The sequence below is a fragment of the Oncorhynchus keta genome, chromosome 17 (genome assembly GCF_023373465.1).
Source record: "Oncorhynchus keta strain PuntledgeMale-10-30-2019 chromosome 17, Oket_V2, whole genome shotgun sequence".
Lineage (NCBI taxonomy): Eukaryota > Metazoa > Chordata > Actinopteri > Salmoniformes > Salmonidae > Oncorhynchus > Oncorhynchus keta.
In genome coordinates, this window is record NC_068437.1 from 25,309,831 (window position 1) to 25,329,489 (window position 19,659).

A 19,659-nucleotide genomic window follows, 5' to 3' on the forward strand; every position below is an offset into this window, starting at 1 on the left:
ACATGTTCTAGGTTCATTCACTGATGATTTGATGGCAGAAGAACCACTGGTTCAGATAACACACAGAAAAACAAATCTGCAAAGATGTTTCTGCCAAAAGGCTTGTGTGATCATGTGATCTCTGCATGTGATCATTTTCTTGTTTTAAAATGTACTTTAAGGTAGAAACAGTTGTTCTGTCTTGTAATGGTGCCCCGTTTTAGTGACTGTTTTAAATGGATACTGGTTTCAATTACGTCTAAGTCTTTTGCTAATCAGCAATTTCAGGCATTATGCTCTGCACAAATGTACTTTACAATTCTGCATGTTGCTTTTGTGCACAACTGGCTGTAGGCTATGTACAACTAGCTTCAAGGAGCATGTTTTTTCTCCATTACGCCATAGTTTCTGCCTGAAATGCCTACACATTCACGTTTGTGAAACAACAGATTTTCATTTTGAACTGATTGACTGTGATGATACCATAGGCCTTGGATCATTATCAGAGCTGTGTTGCTGCACCTTTTACAGTCAGGACCCTCCCCCTCCAAACACCAGCCCAGATATTGCCTCGCTTGATTTGCCCACCCACCCCCACAACTTTTTCTGAGTAGAGCCGAGGAGAGAAGAAACCTCTGTGTGGAAATACACAACCAGGGGTTTGTCTGATCAGAAAATAATACATCTTTCTCAGAAACAAAGAATTATAATTTAGACAGATTTATCACATTTTTGATAGTGAACTTTGCAACTGTTGATGACCCATATGGTACTAGTCCTCCAATTAACCTATATTTATGTTAAAATATTTGATTTAAAAAAATATAAGCAATAACAGTGTCTCCTATTTGTAGAGTTTGGGTAATTTACATAGCTAATTATATGCGTGCACCTTAGTTTTTACTGCAGTATAAGATAAAAGCGAGTAGTGGGAGCGATAGTAGCTTGCTGTTGATTCAGCTGTGACATGCCATTGTATGTCTCATAACTGTTTATTTGGCCGTGTATTGTGGGGGTTCTTATCTGTAGCTAGAGAGGTGATTGTTCCATTATGTCACTAGGTCCTGCTTATCCTGCAGCCTGCTTGTGTTTCACTGGGCTCTATACAACACAATGGAGTGCTCAGTTACTTGTTGAAGTGTGACACTGATCTGTTGATGGAATACTAGATAGCATTGATTCTTTCATCCCTCTGTTTCTCATTATTCTCCAGATTCTGATATCCATTTTTTCAATGTTCTGATACATCAGAATGGTTATAGCTGAATAATGCATCAAAAAGAGATATAAACTGCTAGTGCATTTGCAAATACTCTCACATTGATTTCATAGCATAGCATGTAATTGATTTCATAGCATATATAGCTCACTTCAGCCCCAGTCCAGGCATTGTGCGACATGTACTGTACTGGTCCTTCTCCTGATCAGCTCTGAGATGGTGTCAATGCCCTGTGCCTGCTTTCACTTTGTTTTAGAACAGTTGCCACAGGAAGTGACTCTGGGTGGGGGGTAAACCAGCCTTATGACTGTGTTCTGTAAATCTACCATTAGAGTAAAGAAGAAATGACAGTCCACACATACGTACAGTATATAGTACTACTACTACTACTAATACAGTACAATGAGTACAATGAGTACATAGATAGTCTTGCACACTGTAGCAAGACATAGTATTCTCATATTGTCACACCAAAAAAGTACCATAACAATCCTTAGCAAACAGTTTTACCCAACTGTAATGGATTGCTATTCCCATCTTAAACAGCAGTCACAGTACATTTGTTAAGGGAATTGCTCCTCATCCCAGGATACAAGGAGTTGACTTTGATATCGTCACTCACAGCAAGAATGAAAGGCTCATAAATTCTGAAATGGACGTTTTATTTTGGTAAATGTGCAGGATAATTATCTGAGACTATTAAAACTTCCCAGAGGGTTGGGAACACTTAACGTTGCGTGCCGTGGCAAGCTATGCAGCTTTGAAATGGTGCGTTGGAGATTTGGCAGATGACTGTTGTTGTAGTGTCTCACAGTCCCATGACTGCTTCTGTCTCTGTCTCTCTCTGCAGGGAACGGCTTTGTCAACCCTAGGGGCTCTCCGGGACTCCTGGGCGCAACCAGCGGGAACGGCCTGGGGAAAGTCATGCCCACCAAGTCTCCACCGCCCCCTGGAGGGAACATGGGGATGGGCAACCGCAAGCCAGACCTGAGAGTGCAGATACCCCCGTCCAGCAAAGGCATGATGCCCCCACTGGTGAGTAGCCTACAGTCCCCACTCCTCACTGCACATGAGCTGACTGGTAGAACACTGTGTGTATCTACCTCGGGGATGCACAGATTTTGGCTTCTTTGTACCTCACATGTGTGCAACAGAGGGATTGTGATGGTATTATTGTGGTATAGTGTGCAAGGTTGGAAATGTTTTGGAGCAGGAGAAATGGTCAGTGCTGTCTGAGGACCTCGTGCTTCATTCCTGGTTTACTTGCAGCCTAGATTCATTTATTACATCAACAGAAATCAGCGAGCGGCATTCGTTCTCTTGCTGCATTTGTATTTGATCACCTACAGGAGCTAGACTCTGGACAGTGACAAGAACACAAACAGCACAGCAGCTAGCTAGGCTATACTGTATCTCTGAGGCCCAGAGATACATTTATAACCGTTGCGTACATTTTACAAAAATATTTTGATTTCTAAACTTGGCGCATGCCAAACATACACTCTTCCCGCTATACGGTAAATCAGACCTATCGTAAAACTGTGCAGGTGTGAACGAGCATTTTAACGCCGCCTAAAAAATGACCATTATTAACCTTTTATGGTAACAATAACCCCCTTATTTGCTGCATAATTTGGAAGTATTGGAATTAGGCCAAGAGAGTATCTAAAGGAAATAGCAGAGGCAACGTGATCAAATGTTTTTGGAGGTGTTGGAATTAGGCCAAGAGAGTATCTAAAGGAAATAGCAGAGGCAACGTGATCAAATGTTTTGGAGGTGTTGGAATTAGGCCAAGAGAGTATCTAAAGGAAATAGCAGAGGCAACGTGATCAAATGTTTTTGGAGGTGTTGGAATTAGGCCAAGAGAGTCTCTAAAGGAAATAGCAGAGGCAACGTGATCAAATGTTTTTGGAGGTGTTGGAATTAGGCCAAGAGAGTCTCTAAAGGAAATAGCAGAGGCAACGTGATCAAATGTTTTTGGAGGTGTTGGAATTAGGCCAAGAGAGTCTCTAAAGGAAATAGCAGAGGCAACGTGATCAAATGTTTTTGGAGGTGTTGGAATTAGGCCAAGAGAGTCTCTAAAGGAAATAGCAGAGGCAACGTGATCAAATGTTTTTGGAGGTGTTGGAATTAGGCCAAGAGAGTCTCTAAAGGAAATAGCAGTGGCAAGGTGATCAAATGTTTTTTGAGGTGTTGGCAGAATGTTTCCTTTTGCAGTGACATTTGCTGTATCTGACCGTTTCTGAAACAATGGAAAATTGTTGTGGACCTGTAAACTGATCGTTTGAATTCAATACTGTTTTGCATGTACTTTTTCCCGAACCTAAATATGCGCTGCCCGTGAATTCTGAAACATTGTCTGTTCGGGAAGAAATGTAAACAACAATACTTACAGTGGTAGTCTACACATTTCAATGCGGAAGATCAACTGTCTGTTCACCTGTTCAATTCTACTGTAAGTTATAAACCGCGCTCCCTTTTGGATGATAGAGTAAAAACGATTGAAATTATAATAGCCTATCTAATAGGCCCAATTGTATGAGGGATGCGCATGGTCATTTGTTGTACGGCCACTTTGGGATTATGAACTCATCGTGGCCAGAGAAAGTGAGGAATTTATGCTGCAATGGTTATGATGTAAATAAATGATATACTGTCTACTCAAGAAATTTCACATTACAGTATTCAGGCATCAAATGTCAATGGAAAAGGTGAGCCGTCTGTTCTACCATTAAGTTAAGCTGCACTTCGGATTTTTGTTATGAATAAGAGTGTCATCATACAGTATATTCCCCATTTGCACAAGTATACTATAGGGTCGTTTTTCCTTCTTGCAATGCAATGCAATACTTCAACCACTAGAAACTGTGTAGTCCTACGCATGGCCTAAAGATTGCGGGACGACAAGCACATTCTCAAGTCAAGTTACTTTTTTATAAATGCCAACTTTTGCGTGTTTTGGAGCATATTCTGTGCGTACACAACGTTTATAAATGAGGCCCCAGGTGCCTTAACAGTTACTCAATTATAAATATTGAAATTAGAGGCCCTCTCTAATTCTGATAATGAATGTGCAGAGAGCTCTGACCACATTGAGCATCTGAGGCTGCACTACACTGCCATGGCCATAAATCTAAATGGGAAGAAAAGGTTTCAGACATTAACCAGTCATTGACTCTTTCCAACCTAACTCCCATTGCTGAGAGCTGGAGCTCTCCAAGACAATTGTATGGTAAATATACCTGGGGTTACCATAGCGTGGGTACCCCTGATACATCTACCAGCCTGGAGCAAGGGATCAACATGTGTGTGTTACCATGCCAACATCTGGAAGTGGTAGAGCTCCCAAACCAAACCACAGAGCTTCCAGTGTTGGAGAGTAGTGAACTACATATAGTCATTTAACTACATTTGCTGTAGCTTGGTGGTAGTTGAACTAAATTCAAATCTAGGTAGTGTTTTCAGTAGTTAATAACTGTTTTACCATGTAGCGGTGTAGCTAACTACTGGAACTACACAATACTTTTTTAAAGTAACTTTAGTTAAACTTTTTTTCCATAGGGGTGGCATTAGTGTAGCTTAACTTCTTTCAGTGTGAAGTAATTGGTAGCTTGGTAAACTATCTTCTCAAAGTAGCTTCCACAACACAGAGATTCACACATCACAAGGACAAAGCAATTAAGGCTGCGTTTAGGCAGGCGGCCCAATTCTGATATTTTTTCCACTAATTGGTCTTTTGACCAATCACATCAGATCTTTTCACATCAGATCTTTTTCAGAGCTGATCTGATTGGTCAAAAGACCAATTAGTGAAATAAGGATCATAATTGGGCTGCCTGTCTAAACGCAGTCTTAGTGTTCGTTATTAGAAATATTGAGCAGGATTACAATGTTTCAGACAGAGAGATTCTAGAAGTCCTGAATGTGTCAGTAGTATTGAGACAAAGGGAGGGCCTGCTCGGCTCTGCTCTGTCAGTGTAAACGCAGCGTTCCAGATGGGTTAAGGCAGCGTTGTGGGCTGGCAGGTCTTCAGACAGCCTGTCATTAGGCCATAATGGTATTAAATTAATCACATCTCAGTGTGACAGAGTGGGGATGAAGGCTTAATCAGGGGCCCAGAGTGTGAGCCAGATAATATCTTGTCGCCCTTGTCGTGTCTTCCTGTCGCTATTGATTGAGTGTGGGTATTATTAAGACAGTCCTGGCCAGGGCACAGTCAGTCCCTCAGCACAGGGAAGAAGGAAGATGGGCTTTCAGTTAGCCTCTTGTCTAGCAGAACAGTAAGCCTCACATACAGAGACTCCTATAATCTACTAGGAGAAGCAAAAATGCACAATATGCAGGTATCAATGTATTATATTGACTTGTACCTCATTGACTACTCTACTTTATAGATAGCTACAAATATTTGATGACATTACAGTTAGCATTGAGTTGACCTAACTAGTCCGTTTTAGTTTCTTGAACTCAGTTTTATTTAAAGTAAGTGGAAAGGCTTCCAAATGAGTCAAGCTATAACCTCAGGATTGATGATGTAATTAGATGGATGCATGAGAGGTTAAGCACTTATTCAATGTGAGTCCAAGTCATTAAGTGTGTTTGCTGACTTAAACCATTCTTGCTGGAGTGTCTTTAATAATTGACTCTAAAGTTGACCCATTTTGGTTTTACACCAGTAACCTTCTGAGTAGCAAATAGTTATGGGTTCAAAAACGATAGGTCTTACTCTGAAATGGTCACAAACACAAGCTAAAGTGTTATAAAATGGTCATTTAGTAGGCACTTTTATCCAAAGCATTGTACAGTATTGCCTTTGACAAAGACATTGCATTTGACAAAGAAGGTTTTGCAAGGTAACATGAATAGTAGAGGACAGAGTGAATATTTAAGTCTAGAGGGCAGGCACGTCTAGATGACTTTTACTCGTGGAATACAATCAGGCAATTAGGACGTTGGTTTTCAACATCAAAAGGGTGACTGTAGAAGACATCCTGACCTTCTCTTGTAACCCTGCCTCTCTTCTTCTCTTCTGTTGAGAGCAGTCGGAGGAGGAGGAAATAGATTTGGTGAGTTAAGACAAATGGCTGAATGAACACACTTTCAATTTAATCGTAACAACAACAAGAGGCAAATAGATCAGTAATAACATGTTCAGGAGTGAAGGCTGTTCTTGAACTGTAGATTTGAATACCTTGAGTTTATTGAATTTATTTGATTGAATGGATTTTCTTTTTATAAATACTAAATTGAGAATTGAAGAGCAGCGTTAGTGTTTCACTGCATGTTATGAACCTGGCAAGATGCCTCAACCTGTCTAATGTCCTGTGCCCCACAACACCTCCACTCCCTGTGCACCGCCACTCCCATGTGTTGTTCAGGGAATGCTTTAATGTTTCTGTTTGTTTGTGAGTGAGCACACAATGCACACATTCACTAGAACTATTAGACAGATCGTTATCACTCCTGCGTCTTGTTACTTCAAGAAAGTAGTTTGGACACACATCGTTACATACAGGTGAAGTCGGAAGTTTACATACGCTTAGGTTGGAGTCATTAAAACTTGTTTTTCAACCACTCCACAAATGTCTTGATAACAAACTATAGTTTTTTCGCAAGTCAGTTAGGACATCTACTTTGTGCATGACACAAGTCATTTATCCAACAATTGTTTACAGACAGATCTATTTCACTTATAATTGACTGTATCACAATTCCAGTGGGTCAGAAGTTTACATACACTAAGTGTCACGCCCTGACCTTAGAGAGACTTTTTATTTCTCTATTTGGTTAGGTCAGGGTGTGATTTGGGTGGGCATTCTAGTTTTCTATTTCTTTGTTGGCCGGGTATGGTTCCCAATTAGAGGCAGCTGTCTATCATTGTCTCTGATTGGGAATCATACTTAGGCAGCCTGTTTTCCACCTTAGTTTGTGGGATCTTGTTCTTGCATAGTTGCTGTGGAGCCTGCAGAACTTTACGTCCGTTTGTATTTTGTTGTTTTTTGGTGTCATTTGAAAATAAAGTAAAATGTACGCCTACCACGCTGCACCTTGGTCTCCTTCTAACGACGGACGTAACACTAAGTTGACTGTGCCTTTAAACACCTTGAAAAATTCCAGAAAATTATGTCATAACTTTAGAAGCTTCTGATAGGCTAATTGACATAATTTGAGTCAATTGGAGGTACCTGTGGACCTGTGGATGTGTATTTCAAGGCCTACCTTCAAACTCAGTGCCTCTTTACTTGACATCATGGGAAAATCAAAAGAAATCAGCCAAGACCTCAGAAAAAGATTGTAGACCTCCACAGGTCTGGTTCATCCTTGGGAGCGATACCACGTTCATCTGTACAAACAATTGCATGCAAGTATAAACACCATGGGACCACGCAGCCGTCATACCGCTCAGGAAGGAGACACGTTCTGTCTCCTAGAGATGAATGTACTTTGGTGTGAAAAGTACAAATCAATCCCAGAACAACAGCAAAGGACCTTGTGAAGATGCTGGAGGAAACAGGTACAAAAGTATCTATATCCACAGTAAAACGAGTCCTATATCGACATAACCTGAAAGGCTGCTCGACAAGGAAGAAGCCACTGCTCCAAAACCACCATAAAAAAGTCAGACTACGGTTTGCAACTGCACATGGGGACAAAGATCGTACTTTATGGAGAAATGTGCTCTGGTCTGATGAAACAAAAATAGAACTGTTTGGCCATAATGACCATCATTATGTTTGGAAGAAAAAGGGGTAGGCTTGAAAGCCAAAGAACACCATCCCAACCTAGGATTAAATGTCAGGTATTGGACTAAAGTGTATGTAAACTTCTGACTTCAATAGTATAATGGTTTTAAACAAAAGGTTTTGTAATATGTATGAAATTACAAAGTAATTTCCAAAGAACAGATTTCAAATCTTGGATTGTTCTTCATGGGGAGGGGCAGATTACTTCATTGTGGATTATGTAATTCTTAGAGAAGCTTGTTTTTGGATGATGTTATCTGTTTGGAGAGAGTAGGAGCAGCGGATATTTCCAAGGAAGTTATCAAACTGTCATGATGCAATATTGCCTCAAATGAAACCCTCAACTGCACTATATTACAACCAGAGCTGCTCAGATCACAGAGTAATCATATGATATGACATGCTGTATGTGTTTCCTAGATTGATGCAGTAAAAGGTGTCTCTTGATGTTATTCCCCCCAAGATCACAAACAAGCCCTGCACCTCATGCTAACTCTGCCATTTTGCCTCTGTTAGGTGCTAGCAAAATAGTCTCACTTTCACATCAGAACAAACAAGTGTAGCATTAAACGTTTATATTAGAGGGTACATAATGAACAGAATACTATATTCTCAGAAGATTTGACTAAAGAATCCATAGATCTATAAATGACCCAACATTTGACCAGTAAGTTTGTGGTCCTAATGAGTGACTACCATGATTGGCCTTCTCAGAGCTTGTGTACTCCTGTTGCTGCTGCATGAAGGCACTGTGTTTTGTGACTGTGTGCTTGGGACAGCATGCAGCCACTGCACCCAGGATTGCGTTTTTTTAGGAGATATGTAGTAGCTACTATATGTTATGAAAAATTAAGGACCTGTCTCTCTTTCTGGCAGTAGTTGTAAGAGATCTTTGGTAGTCATTGAATTGACCGTTTTCTTTATTCACAGTCTATAAAAAAATTGAGTGCTGAAGAGCATTTGACTTAGCTTGTAAGGAAATCTGAATACAACAACGAGTGCATGTCAGCACAAAATCCCACTATTGTGTAAAACGGTTTTCTATTTCAAAACGTTATTCCTGTTTCTGATAATCTGTTTACAGATTTACCCACAAACAACATTCAATTGATCAATATTGGACAAAAACAGTCTTTAAGTCTTTATGGGATATCGCTTTTTAAATTATTACACATATTGTCAAACAGTCATCATACAATACAAACATGGCTCAATACGTTATCTGGATTGTAGCTACATGTGACATGAAGCTACAGTGCTACCTCTTGGTGGGAAGTAGTATTGCATTTTTCATTGCTAAATTATTATAGTCTTATCATATTATGACTTTTAAAAAATGCGGTGCAGCTAATTTATACACAACACATCTGTAACATGTTTTTAGCTATATCAATTTACCATCTTGCACTTTGGGTTCACTACAGTAAGCCTTTACAGCACCCTACAGGGTTGTTTTGTTCATTAAACCTGTTTTCTTTGTACTGTTTACAGAACACCCACAGGATAAGCAGCTCCCAGTCCCAGCTACTCGCCACCCCAGTAGTGTCTGTCACCACCCCCAGTCTGCCCCCCCAAGGCCTGGTCTACTCAGGCATGCCCACCAGCTACAACACCGGTGAGTCTACCCCTGTCCCCTGCCACGGCGCTGCCTGTCTGGCTGTTACTGATTGGTCTGGTCTCCTGTGGTGAGAGGTGCCGCTGCAGTAGCAGTGGGAGGGGGAGTGTGTGTAACTCACTGTTCTCTGGTGCTGTTGTTGTTGCAGAGTACTCCCTGAGCAGTGCAGAGATCTCCTCCCTACAGGGCTTCGGCTCTCCAGGGCTCTCTTTGGGCTCCATGTCGGCATGGCAACAACATCAACTGGGCCAGGCAGCTCTCAGCTCTTTGGTGTGAGTAACACACTAGCAAACACACACACATTAATAGAATATTCAGTGCACACATTAAATACACGTTCAAAGTACATAGATTGGACTCTTTCAAATTTCCATTTTCCAACCACCACTCCAAGCACCTGATCTATGTTACTATCCAAATGGCCACTGACCCCGTGCTGTTCCTCTCTACAGGGGTGGTGGTCACCTACCTCAGGGCTCCAACCTCTCTATCAACACCAGCCAGAACATCAACATCAAGTCAGAGCCCATCTCCCCACCGCGGGAGCGCGTCACCTCCTCTGGCTTCCCCCAGCAGCAGCAGCAGCAGCAGCAGCAGCAGCAGGCATCCAGCCGGCAGGACCTGGGCCGCTCGCCTGTGGACAGCCTCAGCTCCTCCTGCAGCTCGTACGATGGCAGCGACCGCGAAGACCACCGGCCGGACTTCCACTCCTCGTCCATGGGGCTGGGCAGACCCCCAGCCGGAACCGAGGACAACAGGGAGAGCCCCTCTGTCAAGCGCATGCGCATGGACACCTGGGTGACATAGAGTCACTCTGTCAGGCCTCCAGTCACCAGCTAGTCAGATGGAGGGAGGGAGGGGGTAGACTTGGGGGAGAGATGGATGGGGTAGGAAAGGTCCTTATAGTTATCATTATTAATATTATTATTTAACTCCATTTCATTTTGTAAGAAGGAGAATGGCAAATAAATTAAATACGTCTCACATTAATAAGAAAAACAATCAAGTAGTTGGACTGAATTATGTACACAAACAGATGTTATCAGGTACTGGGTGCGAATTAGATGTTTGCAGGAGTCTGATGTTCAAAGAAAAAAAAAGAAGAAAAAAACTAATCTAGATTATTGTAGTCACTGGTCTAGTCTGGCACTTGTAGTTGCTGTTTTTGCTGTTGTGGTTGCAAGTTACAAACAATCCAAAAAGTCAAGAGTGTTGCCTGCTGGCTGAGGTCCCCTGCTTGTGGCGTCCACTGTTAGAGCTCATGTTTCACTACATGGTGTAACCTCATATGACTTTAATCTCATACAACTTTGTCTCAATTTGTCTCTTCTATGAATTTATTAAATCAGTAGATGTGGAATCAAATTTTAAAACAATTTCGACCTCAGAGACTAAAAAGAGTTGTATTTCATTTGAAAGAGGTTTCCCTTGTGTGGTTTTAGACAGGAAAAGCTATCCTGTATGGGAAGGACATGGCTCAGAGTCATGTGTTTAGTTCTAAAATAAATAGGAAAAAGTATATTGCAATAATAACATTAATTTTATAATCTGATATATGGGACATTAACATTATGGGAAATTGTCCAGTTGAACTGGTAACATGGTAATAGCAAGGCATCTTCTCATTGCTCCAACAATTCATTGGTAATGTAAGCCAAAGCTGTACTGTACGTTTCTTTCTGTTATTTGTAGCTATGTTTTCCTAGCAATTCTCTCAAACAATTGTTCATTTTAGTTTAGTTTTTACTGTGCTTTGTTACAAATATTATAAAGACATGCAAGCCAGATCTTGAATCAATATCTCAAGCCATGAACACTTGCGGTTCTGTTTGTTAAATTAAACATTTGAGCCAAACACTTTCTTTTGTTATGTAAATAGCAACTTTAATATATATATATCACCTTGGTGTAAGTACGTATGTATTGTACCATCACCAGATTCAAGAAAAAGGTATATTTTTGTGGATTACTGCCATGTTTACAGGGCGAGATCCTTATTAAGTAGATTATTCACTGGTTAATATTTACTATTTTGTTAATTATACTGTACTTTCTTCAAAATTGAATTACTACCATTATAGTCAGTGATTTTCTTTCCAGAGAGTAGTTTTTTGGGTTGTTTTCCCTTTAATAGTGGTGAATGTCTGTCCTTAAGAAATTGTAATAACAGTGATGTAAGGTTAAAGTTCCACTATATCTTATGTTGTGAAGGATAATCTCAACGCTGAGGAAAATATGGTTTAGGGTTAGGCTATTTACCTGTAGCTGCTGAATACACTGCCAACTTTCAAACCCAAGGTTCCATCTCAGCATTGAAAAACCATCCATTGTGATTGTGCTTTGCTCGATTGAAAGACATGCCATTTCATGAACCATGCCAATAAACCTATTTGGGTCGCTCCACGAAAAGAGTGCCTTTTGCGTCACTTTGATATTTGAAGTAGAAATTGTGCACCAATATTGCATTTTAAAAGCCTGTTATGTTAAATTAAGTGCACTTGAATATATACTGAGTGTACAAAACATTAAGAACACCTTCATAATATTGAGTTGCACCCCCTCTCCCCTTTTGCCCTCAGAACTGCCTCAATTTGTCAGGGCATGGACTCCAGAGGGATGCTGGCCCATGTTGACTCCAATGCTTCCCACATTTGTGTCAAGTTGGCTGGATGTCCTTTGAGTGGTGGACCATTCTTGATACACACAGAAAACTGTTGAGCGTGAAAAACCCAGCAGAGTTGCAGTTCTTGACACAAACCTGTGCGCCTGGCACATACTACCATAACCCGTTTAAAGGCACTTAAATCGTTTGTCTTACCCATTCACCCGCTGAATGGCACACATACACAATCCATGTCTCAATTGTCTCAAAATCTGCATGTCTGTCTCTATTGTCTCAAAATCTGCATGTCCCGTGTCATTTCAAGGAAGATTTTAACCCATTTAATCCCAAAATCTGCATGTCCCGTGTCACTTCAAGGAAGATTTGAACCCATTTAATCCCAAAATCTGCATGTCCCGTGTCACTTCAAGGAAGATTTGAACCCATTTAATCCCAAAATCTGCATGTCCCGTGTCACTTCAAGGAAGATTTGAACCCATTTAATCCCAAAATCTGCATGTCCCGTGTCACTTCAAGGAAGATTTGAACCCATTTAATCCCAAAATCTGCATGTCCCGTGTCACTTCAAGGAAGATTTTAACCCATTTAATCACAAAATCTGCATGTCCCGTGTCACTTCAAGGAAGATGTGAACCCATTTAATCCCAAAATCTGCATGTCCCGTGTCACTTCAAGGAAGATTTTAACCCATTTAATCCCAAAATCTGCATGTCCCGTGTCACTTCAAGGAAGATTTGAACCCATTTAATCACAAAATCTGCATGTCCCGTGTCACTTCAAGGAAGATTTTAACCCATTTAATCCCAAAATCTGCATGTCCCGTGTCACTTCAAGGAAGATTTGAACCCATTTAATCCCAAAATTTGCATGTCCCGTGTCACTTCAAGGAAGATTTTAACCCACTTCATCGCAAAATCTCTCCAAGTTTCACCATCATTGTAAAGCACTAGTTATTACATTGCTTTGACAAAGTCATTCCTGGAGATTATTTATTTCATGTGATAATGATTCATTTACATTCATTTAATGTCAACCCAGTTACGGGAACTGAACTCTCATTTTAATATGGTGAAACTATTCTTTTTTAAATATATATTTTTTCAAAATAAATATTGAACATCTAATTGTCAAATCATACAGTAAAAGCAGGTGAGCTGGTTCTACTCTTTTTGGCAATTATCTGGTGTTTTGTGGTGGAAAACTGAGTGGGTTGAGCATTATACGTCAACCTTGTTACTCATAGATAGACAGGCTAGAATTATTATTTTATTTTTTAAATGTGTGAAGCTTGCATTCAATTGCCACTCTCTGTTGCACACAACAAGCTTCCATTCCCCCTGTCACGAGGGGATTTATGGCTGATTAGTTTTTAGTTTTATTCAGATTGTTCAGGGTTGCTGCAGGACCCTCAGCACCCGTATTTCCCACACTTCATTTTTTTATTTAACATCTTGAGATGGGAAAACTAGTTTATGAAGTTGAAAATATGCTCTTTATGACAGAATGTAAAAAGTAGGTGGAAAAGGCACCGAATTGGTGGAACAACCCATTTATGGTTAATTAAATGATCCATTGATGGATCACTCTCTGGTGAAAATGTTCACATTTATGAGTAAATTAAGTTGCAAACATTGTAAATAGCATAGCCTAAATGTAATCCTCAGTCATGATTATGTATAAAATGAATCCGTTTTATAAATTGGCACAGCAAAATACCCTATGTTTGAGGCCCATCACTAGTAGGAAATGAACAACCCTGAAATCATGATCCCATGAGTGTGTAGTACTGGTGAGTGGCAGCAGCCATTTTCTGTTTCACTGTTGTATATTTGGCTGTGTGGGCATATCAGACCATGCAAGCCTGTACGTCATTGTCTGTTACATGTGGCCTTGGCTTGCATTATACCCCATCCCCACAGTGGTAAAGTGTCAGACAATTCAGCAGCTAATACATACTAGAGACAATGCAACAGAATAGACTTGATCCGACACTGCTGGATTGCACACATTTGTATGAGAAGTTTGCTGTACAAAAGGAGTATCTCTTTACATTTGCTATATTTTCCCTTGTGTGTTTCTCCTCCACGCCTGTCTCCGCCCCTTCATTTGATCCATAGCAGTTGGCAATAAGCCAATAGTGATCTATGCAGTTTCCAACTCATACTCTGCCCAGATGCAGACCCTTAAAAAACGTCACTTAAAGGGTCCAATCTACTATTAAATGTTATTGCATGTCCCATAGAGTTAGGGAGCTGGATAACCAGTTGCACATAACATTTTATCAATGTCTACCTTTTTGAACAAATTATTTTCCTCAGTCTTGATAAATTCTGAATTATTTTAGACATGCATAAGAAACACAGCGTAACTGATTTAATATCCATTTGAACACATGTCAGGTTACAGAACAGCAATAATACCATTACACTATTCCAACAAGACTTTAGCAGTCTTTTTTTCTTCATTACAAATGACATGCACACTTTAGCACTTGATAGGACATCAGGGAATTTTTCTAGCTTCACTCTTTATATGCACGGTTAGAAAATAGCCTTATCCCAAAGAATGACTCATGTTATACATGAAGAAAAGCCTCACATAGCTCCAAACTAACGCCGCTAACATACATTACAGAACATAGAGACTGGTTCGTCTTTCCCACTCTGCCCTCCCGTGAAGTAAGATTCACACAAGGAATGTGTATAGAGAACGTAAAGTGATACACTTGCTCTTTTGGTCTATGTGCTGTGTAAAAACCTGCACAACTATTGAATGTGAAAGAACAGGATTATATCAGACAACGGAACTTTGTTGAAAGAGCGTTCTTCACTTTGCTGTGCAAGAGTACACTGCTTTGCTGTATGGCTTTTATAAACAGAACTATGTATTTGGTAATTGTTTGTAGTTAATAGTTCACTTCAAGAAGCTGTTTGCGGTTTGGATGCTCAAACCGTTTGGCGGCACAAGCTGGACTTTGTTGCCATGAATGAAACAAAATCAAGAGAGAATTTTAAGTTGATCTGCATTTTATTTCCCTTGAATGTGTTGTTTTATCTTCATTATACAATAAATATTCTAGTGAACTTTTTATTGAATGACTAAGATACCATGCTAGAGATTGTTGTAAAAATGTGTATTCTACATTCACCAAAGTAACATTATTGGCTTCTACTGTCAATTTTAGGTTCTCTCACTTATTCTGTAAATTAAGTGAACAACTTTCTTACCTAGATTTTGTCCACCTGTGATGTCCCAAACAATAGAGACTGTCAGCATTATTAAACACCTCAATGTGTGCTCAAACACTAACTCCATGTGCCTTCATAAAGGAGTGATGGAGAGGAGTGTTATAATTATTCACATGCATCATTTTATATATATCAGCCCAAGTTGGCTCTCATAATACATAAGTGCAGTAAGTGCATTATGAAACTGAATAGTTCTAATTGCTATTACTGATTTAGTATAACTTTCACTGATATTTTGGGAAAACTATGATGTAGACAGGCAAGAATGTTGAACTTGTGTGGAAGAGTGCAGCACCAATACTGACCAGCAGGTGGTGTAAAAACAATCTATTCACATCCATATCTAACACTGGAACTCCTGCATAGCCTGACCATATTCATTCAATTTATTTACCACCATGAATATGCTAACATTATTACAACCAGTAAATAGTGGACCCTACTGTTAGGGGTGTGTGAATCATAAGGAGTCAGATGGAATCAGGTGCAAAATGCTGTTTATTTACAGTTTTTGGGCTAGAAAGTGAGCTGGATCCATGAGTAGGCATATTTACAAAATGTTTACGAACTCTGTCCTAGAATGAAGACTAAAATAACAGACAATATGCCTAAACTAAATAGCCAATAACTGAAGCTATGACTGGCTTCTGCAGATCGCCTCCAAACAGTGGCGGTGCATGGGGAAATATCAGTTGGGAAGCCAAGCCAAGTCAGCAAACAAGCCATAATTACAACCTGTTGTCATAATTGTGTTGTCCTGCAGCATGGTCAACTACTGATTTAGAACCCCGGAGTTACCGCAATCAGCAGAAAGATAACAGCAGCACTGCCTCAGCTATTCCAGCACCATTTCAAGTTAAACATTTACATCATCATATCAACAAGGTTATATGCTTTGTTTAATACAGTGAAAACAAACTTGAAGATACCTGAAACAATTTAGTCAAATCAATGTTACTAAATATCATGTGGCTGTCCACGGTATTGAATTCTCTGTGTGTGTAGTAAAAACGATTTTTGGGACTCAACCTACTTGTTAGTTGAACGCCCAATGCCATCCTCCTCTCTTTCATGTTGGCAAAACAGTATATGCCTCTTTTTAAAATTGTATTTATTTTATTTCACCTTTATTTAGCCAGGTAGGACAGTTGAGAACAAAGCAAAGCAGTGCGACAAAAATAACAACACAGAGTTAAACATAAACAAACGTATGGTCAATAACACAACAGAAAGATCTTTGTACAGTGTGTGCAAATGTAGAAGAGTAGGGAGGTAGGCAATAAAAAGGCCATGGAGGCGAAATAATTACAATTTAGCATTAACACTTGTGTGATAGATGTGCAGATGATGATGTGCAAGTAGAGATACTGCGGTGCAAAAGAGCAAGAGGTTAAGTAATAATATTGGGATGATGTAGTTGGGTGTGCTATTTACAGATTGGCTGTGTACAGGTACAGTGGATCGGTAAGCTGCTCTGACAGCTGATGCTTAAAGTTAGAGAGGGAAATATAAGACTCCAGCTTCAGTGATTTTTGCAATTTGTTCCAGTCATTGGCAGCAGAGAACTGGAAGGAAAAGCAGCCAAAGGAAGTGTTGGCTTTGGCTCTGTCATACAGTATGCTTTAAGTTTTTGTTGTCATAGGCTGAAATGCTTGCTAGCCTATCTTCCTCACATGGGCAACAATGAACCAGTTAAGTTACATTAAACAAAAATATAAAACGCAGCATGCAACAATTTCAAAGATTTTATTGAGTTACAGTTCATTTAAGGAAATCAGTCAATTGAAATAAATTAATTGGGCCCTATTATATGGATTTCACATGACTGGGAATACAGATATGTATCTGTTGGTCACAGATACTTAAAAAAAGGTAGGGGTGTGGTTAAGAAAACCAGTCAGTATCTGGTGTGACCACCATTTGCCTCATGCAGCGCGACACATCTTCTTCACATAGAGTTGATCAGGCTGTTGATTGTGGAATGTTGTCCCACTCCTCTTCAATGGCTGTGCGAAGTTGCTGGATATTGCCAGGAACTATAACACGCTGTTGTACACGTCCAGAACATCCCAAACATGCTCAATGGGGGACATTTCTGGTGAGGTTCTAGGCCAAGAACTGGAACAATTTCAGCTTCCAGGAATTGTCTACAGATCCTTGCGAAATGGGGCTGTGCATTATCGTGTTGAAACATGAGGTGATGGCGGCGGATGAATGGAACGACAACGGGCCTCAGGATCTCGTCACGTTATCTCTGTGCATTCAAATTGCCATCGATAAAATGCAATTGTGGTTGTTGTCTGCAGTTTATGCCTGTCCATACCATAATCTCACCATGGGGCACTCTGTTCACAACGTTGACATCAGCAAACCGCTCGCCCACACGACGGCATTTGCCCGCTACAGTTGAAACCGGGATTAATCCGTAAAGAGCACACTTCTCCAGCGTGCCAGTGGCCATCGAAGGTGAGCATTTGCCCACTGAAGTTGGGTTACAACGCCAAACAACAGTCAGGACAATAACCTGGTAAGGACGACGAGCACACAGCTTCCCTGAGGCGGTTTCTGACAGTTTGTGCAGAAATTCTTTTGTTGTGCAAACGCACAGTTTCATCAGCTGTCCAGGTGGCTGGCCTCAGACGATCCCGCAGGTGAAGAAGCCAGATGTGGAGATGTGGAAGTCCTGGGCTGGCGTGGATAAATGTGGTCTGCGGTTGTAAGGCCGGTTGGACGTACTGCCAAATTCTCTAAAACTACGTAGAGAAATTAACATTAAATTATCTGGTCACAGCTCTGGTGGTCATTCCTGCAGTCAGCATGCCAAATGCACGCTCCCTCAAAACTGTGGCATTGTGTTGTGTGGCCTTTTATTGTCCCTATCACAAGGTGCACCTGTGTAATGATCATGCTGTTTAATCAGCTTCTTAATATGTCACACCTGTCAGGTGGATGTATTATTTTGGCAAAGGATACGTACTAACAGGGATGTAAATAACCTTGTGCACAAAATTTGACAGAAATAAGCTTTGTGTTTGTATGAAACATTTCTGGGATATTTTACTTCAGCTCATGAAACATGGGACCAACACTTTATATGTTGCGTTTATATTTTTGTTCAGTATAGTTAACGTGAGCATAGTCTACATATAAGTCAAAACAACAAGTCCAAATCCCCATCTCCATCCATGGATTAGGAAAAGGACGATTTAGAAAGCTAGCTTCTGCAGGATAACAACATAAGTAGACCAGAGACCGACACGTTTTTCTGAGAATTACATTTTGCGTTGGATGTGATTTGATTGGCTGGAAGCCAAATCCAAACTGGCCTCCCCTTTGAGGGGGCGTTTTGCTGTGCCAGGACAACCCAGTTGAGCTCAGCTCAATACTGATTGACTAATTTTTTCAGATGTTTTTTTTTTATCAAGGGAGGCCAAATGCTTTCTGGCATCAATCAATCAAATGCTACAGCGGCAACATGTCATACTCTTTTGGTTCAGACAGTGTCAGAAACATGGGCTACACATACTGAGACAGAGGGGCACTGTTTCCCTCATTCGGATGATTTCTCAGGTGAGATTCAGCCACTTGCACATTGAAGGGAAATTATGAAAACACAGAGAGACGAAAGATACATTATTTTATCATTGACATTTTTTATTGGTCAAATATTTGGAGAAGCCTGGCTTCCCTTGGCATCCATGAATACACACCACTGACTCCAAACTAGGCATAGGGCCTAACTGAACAGGAATTTAATCTATAATCATTACTTCTCAAAAGCCAATATACCAATAACAAATACATTATTGTAAGGGTTTTCCTGTGGTGAAGGAGAGTCAGACCAAAATGTGGCGTGGCTATTGCGATCCATGTTTAATGAAACAAAGTAAACACGAATCAAATACAAAAACAACAAACGTACCACGAAAACCGAAACAGCCTAATACTGGTGCAAAGTAACACAGAGACAGTAACAAGGACAATCACCCACAAAACCCAACACCAAACAGGCTACCTAAATATGGTTCCCAATCAGAGACAATGACGAACACCTGCCTCTGATTGAGAACCATATCAGGCCAAACATAGAACTAGACAAACTAGACATGTAACATAGAATGCCCACTCAGCTCACACCCTGACCAACCAAAACATAGAAACATACAAAGCAAACTTTGGTCAGGGTGTGACAATTATACATTTCACACTAACCGGTCATAGCCTAAAATCAC

The 19,659-nt window shown here is 40.4% G+C and overlaps 1 protein-coding gene across 4 annotated transcripts in view; it reads left to right on the plus strand.

Moving 5' to 3' along the window:
• Nucleotides 1–15,269, plus strand: part of LOC118396698 (myocyte-specific enhancer factor 2A-like) — a 103,080-nt gene extending 87,811 nt beyond the window's left edge. For all 4 annotated transcript variants that reach the window (XM_052465752.1, XM_052465753.1, XM_035791056.2 and 1 more), the window contains 4 exons: nucleotides 2,049–2,233; nucleotides 9,433–9,556; nucleotides 9,705–9,828; nucleotides 10,009–15,269. In XM_052465752.1, coding sequence (XP_052321712.1) covers nucleotides 2,049–2,233; nucleotides 9,433–9,556; nucleotides 9,705–9,828; nucleotides 10,009–10,363 — 788 coding nt within the window. In that variant the 3' untranslated portion in view covers nucleotides 10,364–15,269. The remainder of the gene's footprint in view (nucleotides 1–2,048; nucleotides 2,234–9,432; nucleotides 9,557–9,704; nucleotides 9,829–10,008) is intronic.
• Nucleotides 15,270–19,659: the final 4,390 nt, after the last annotated feature.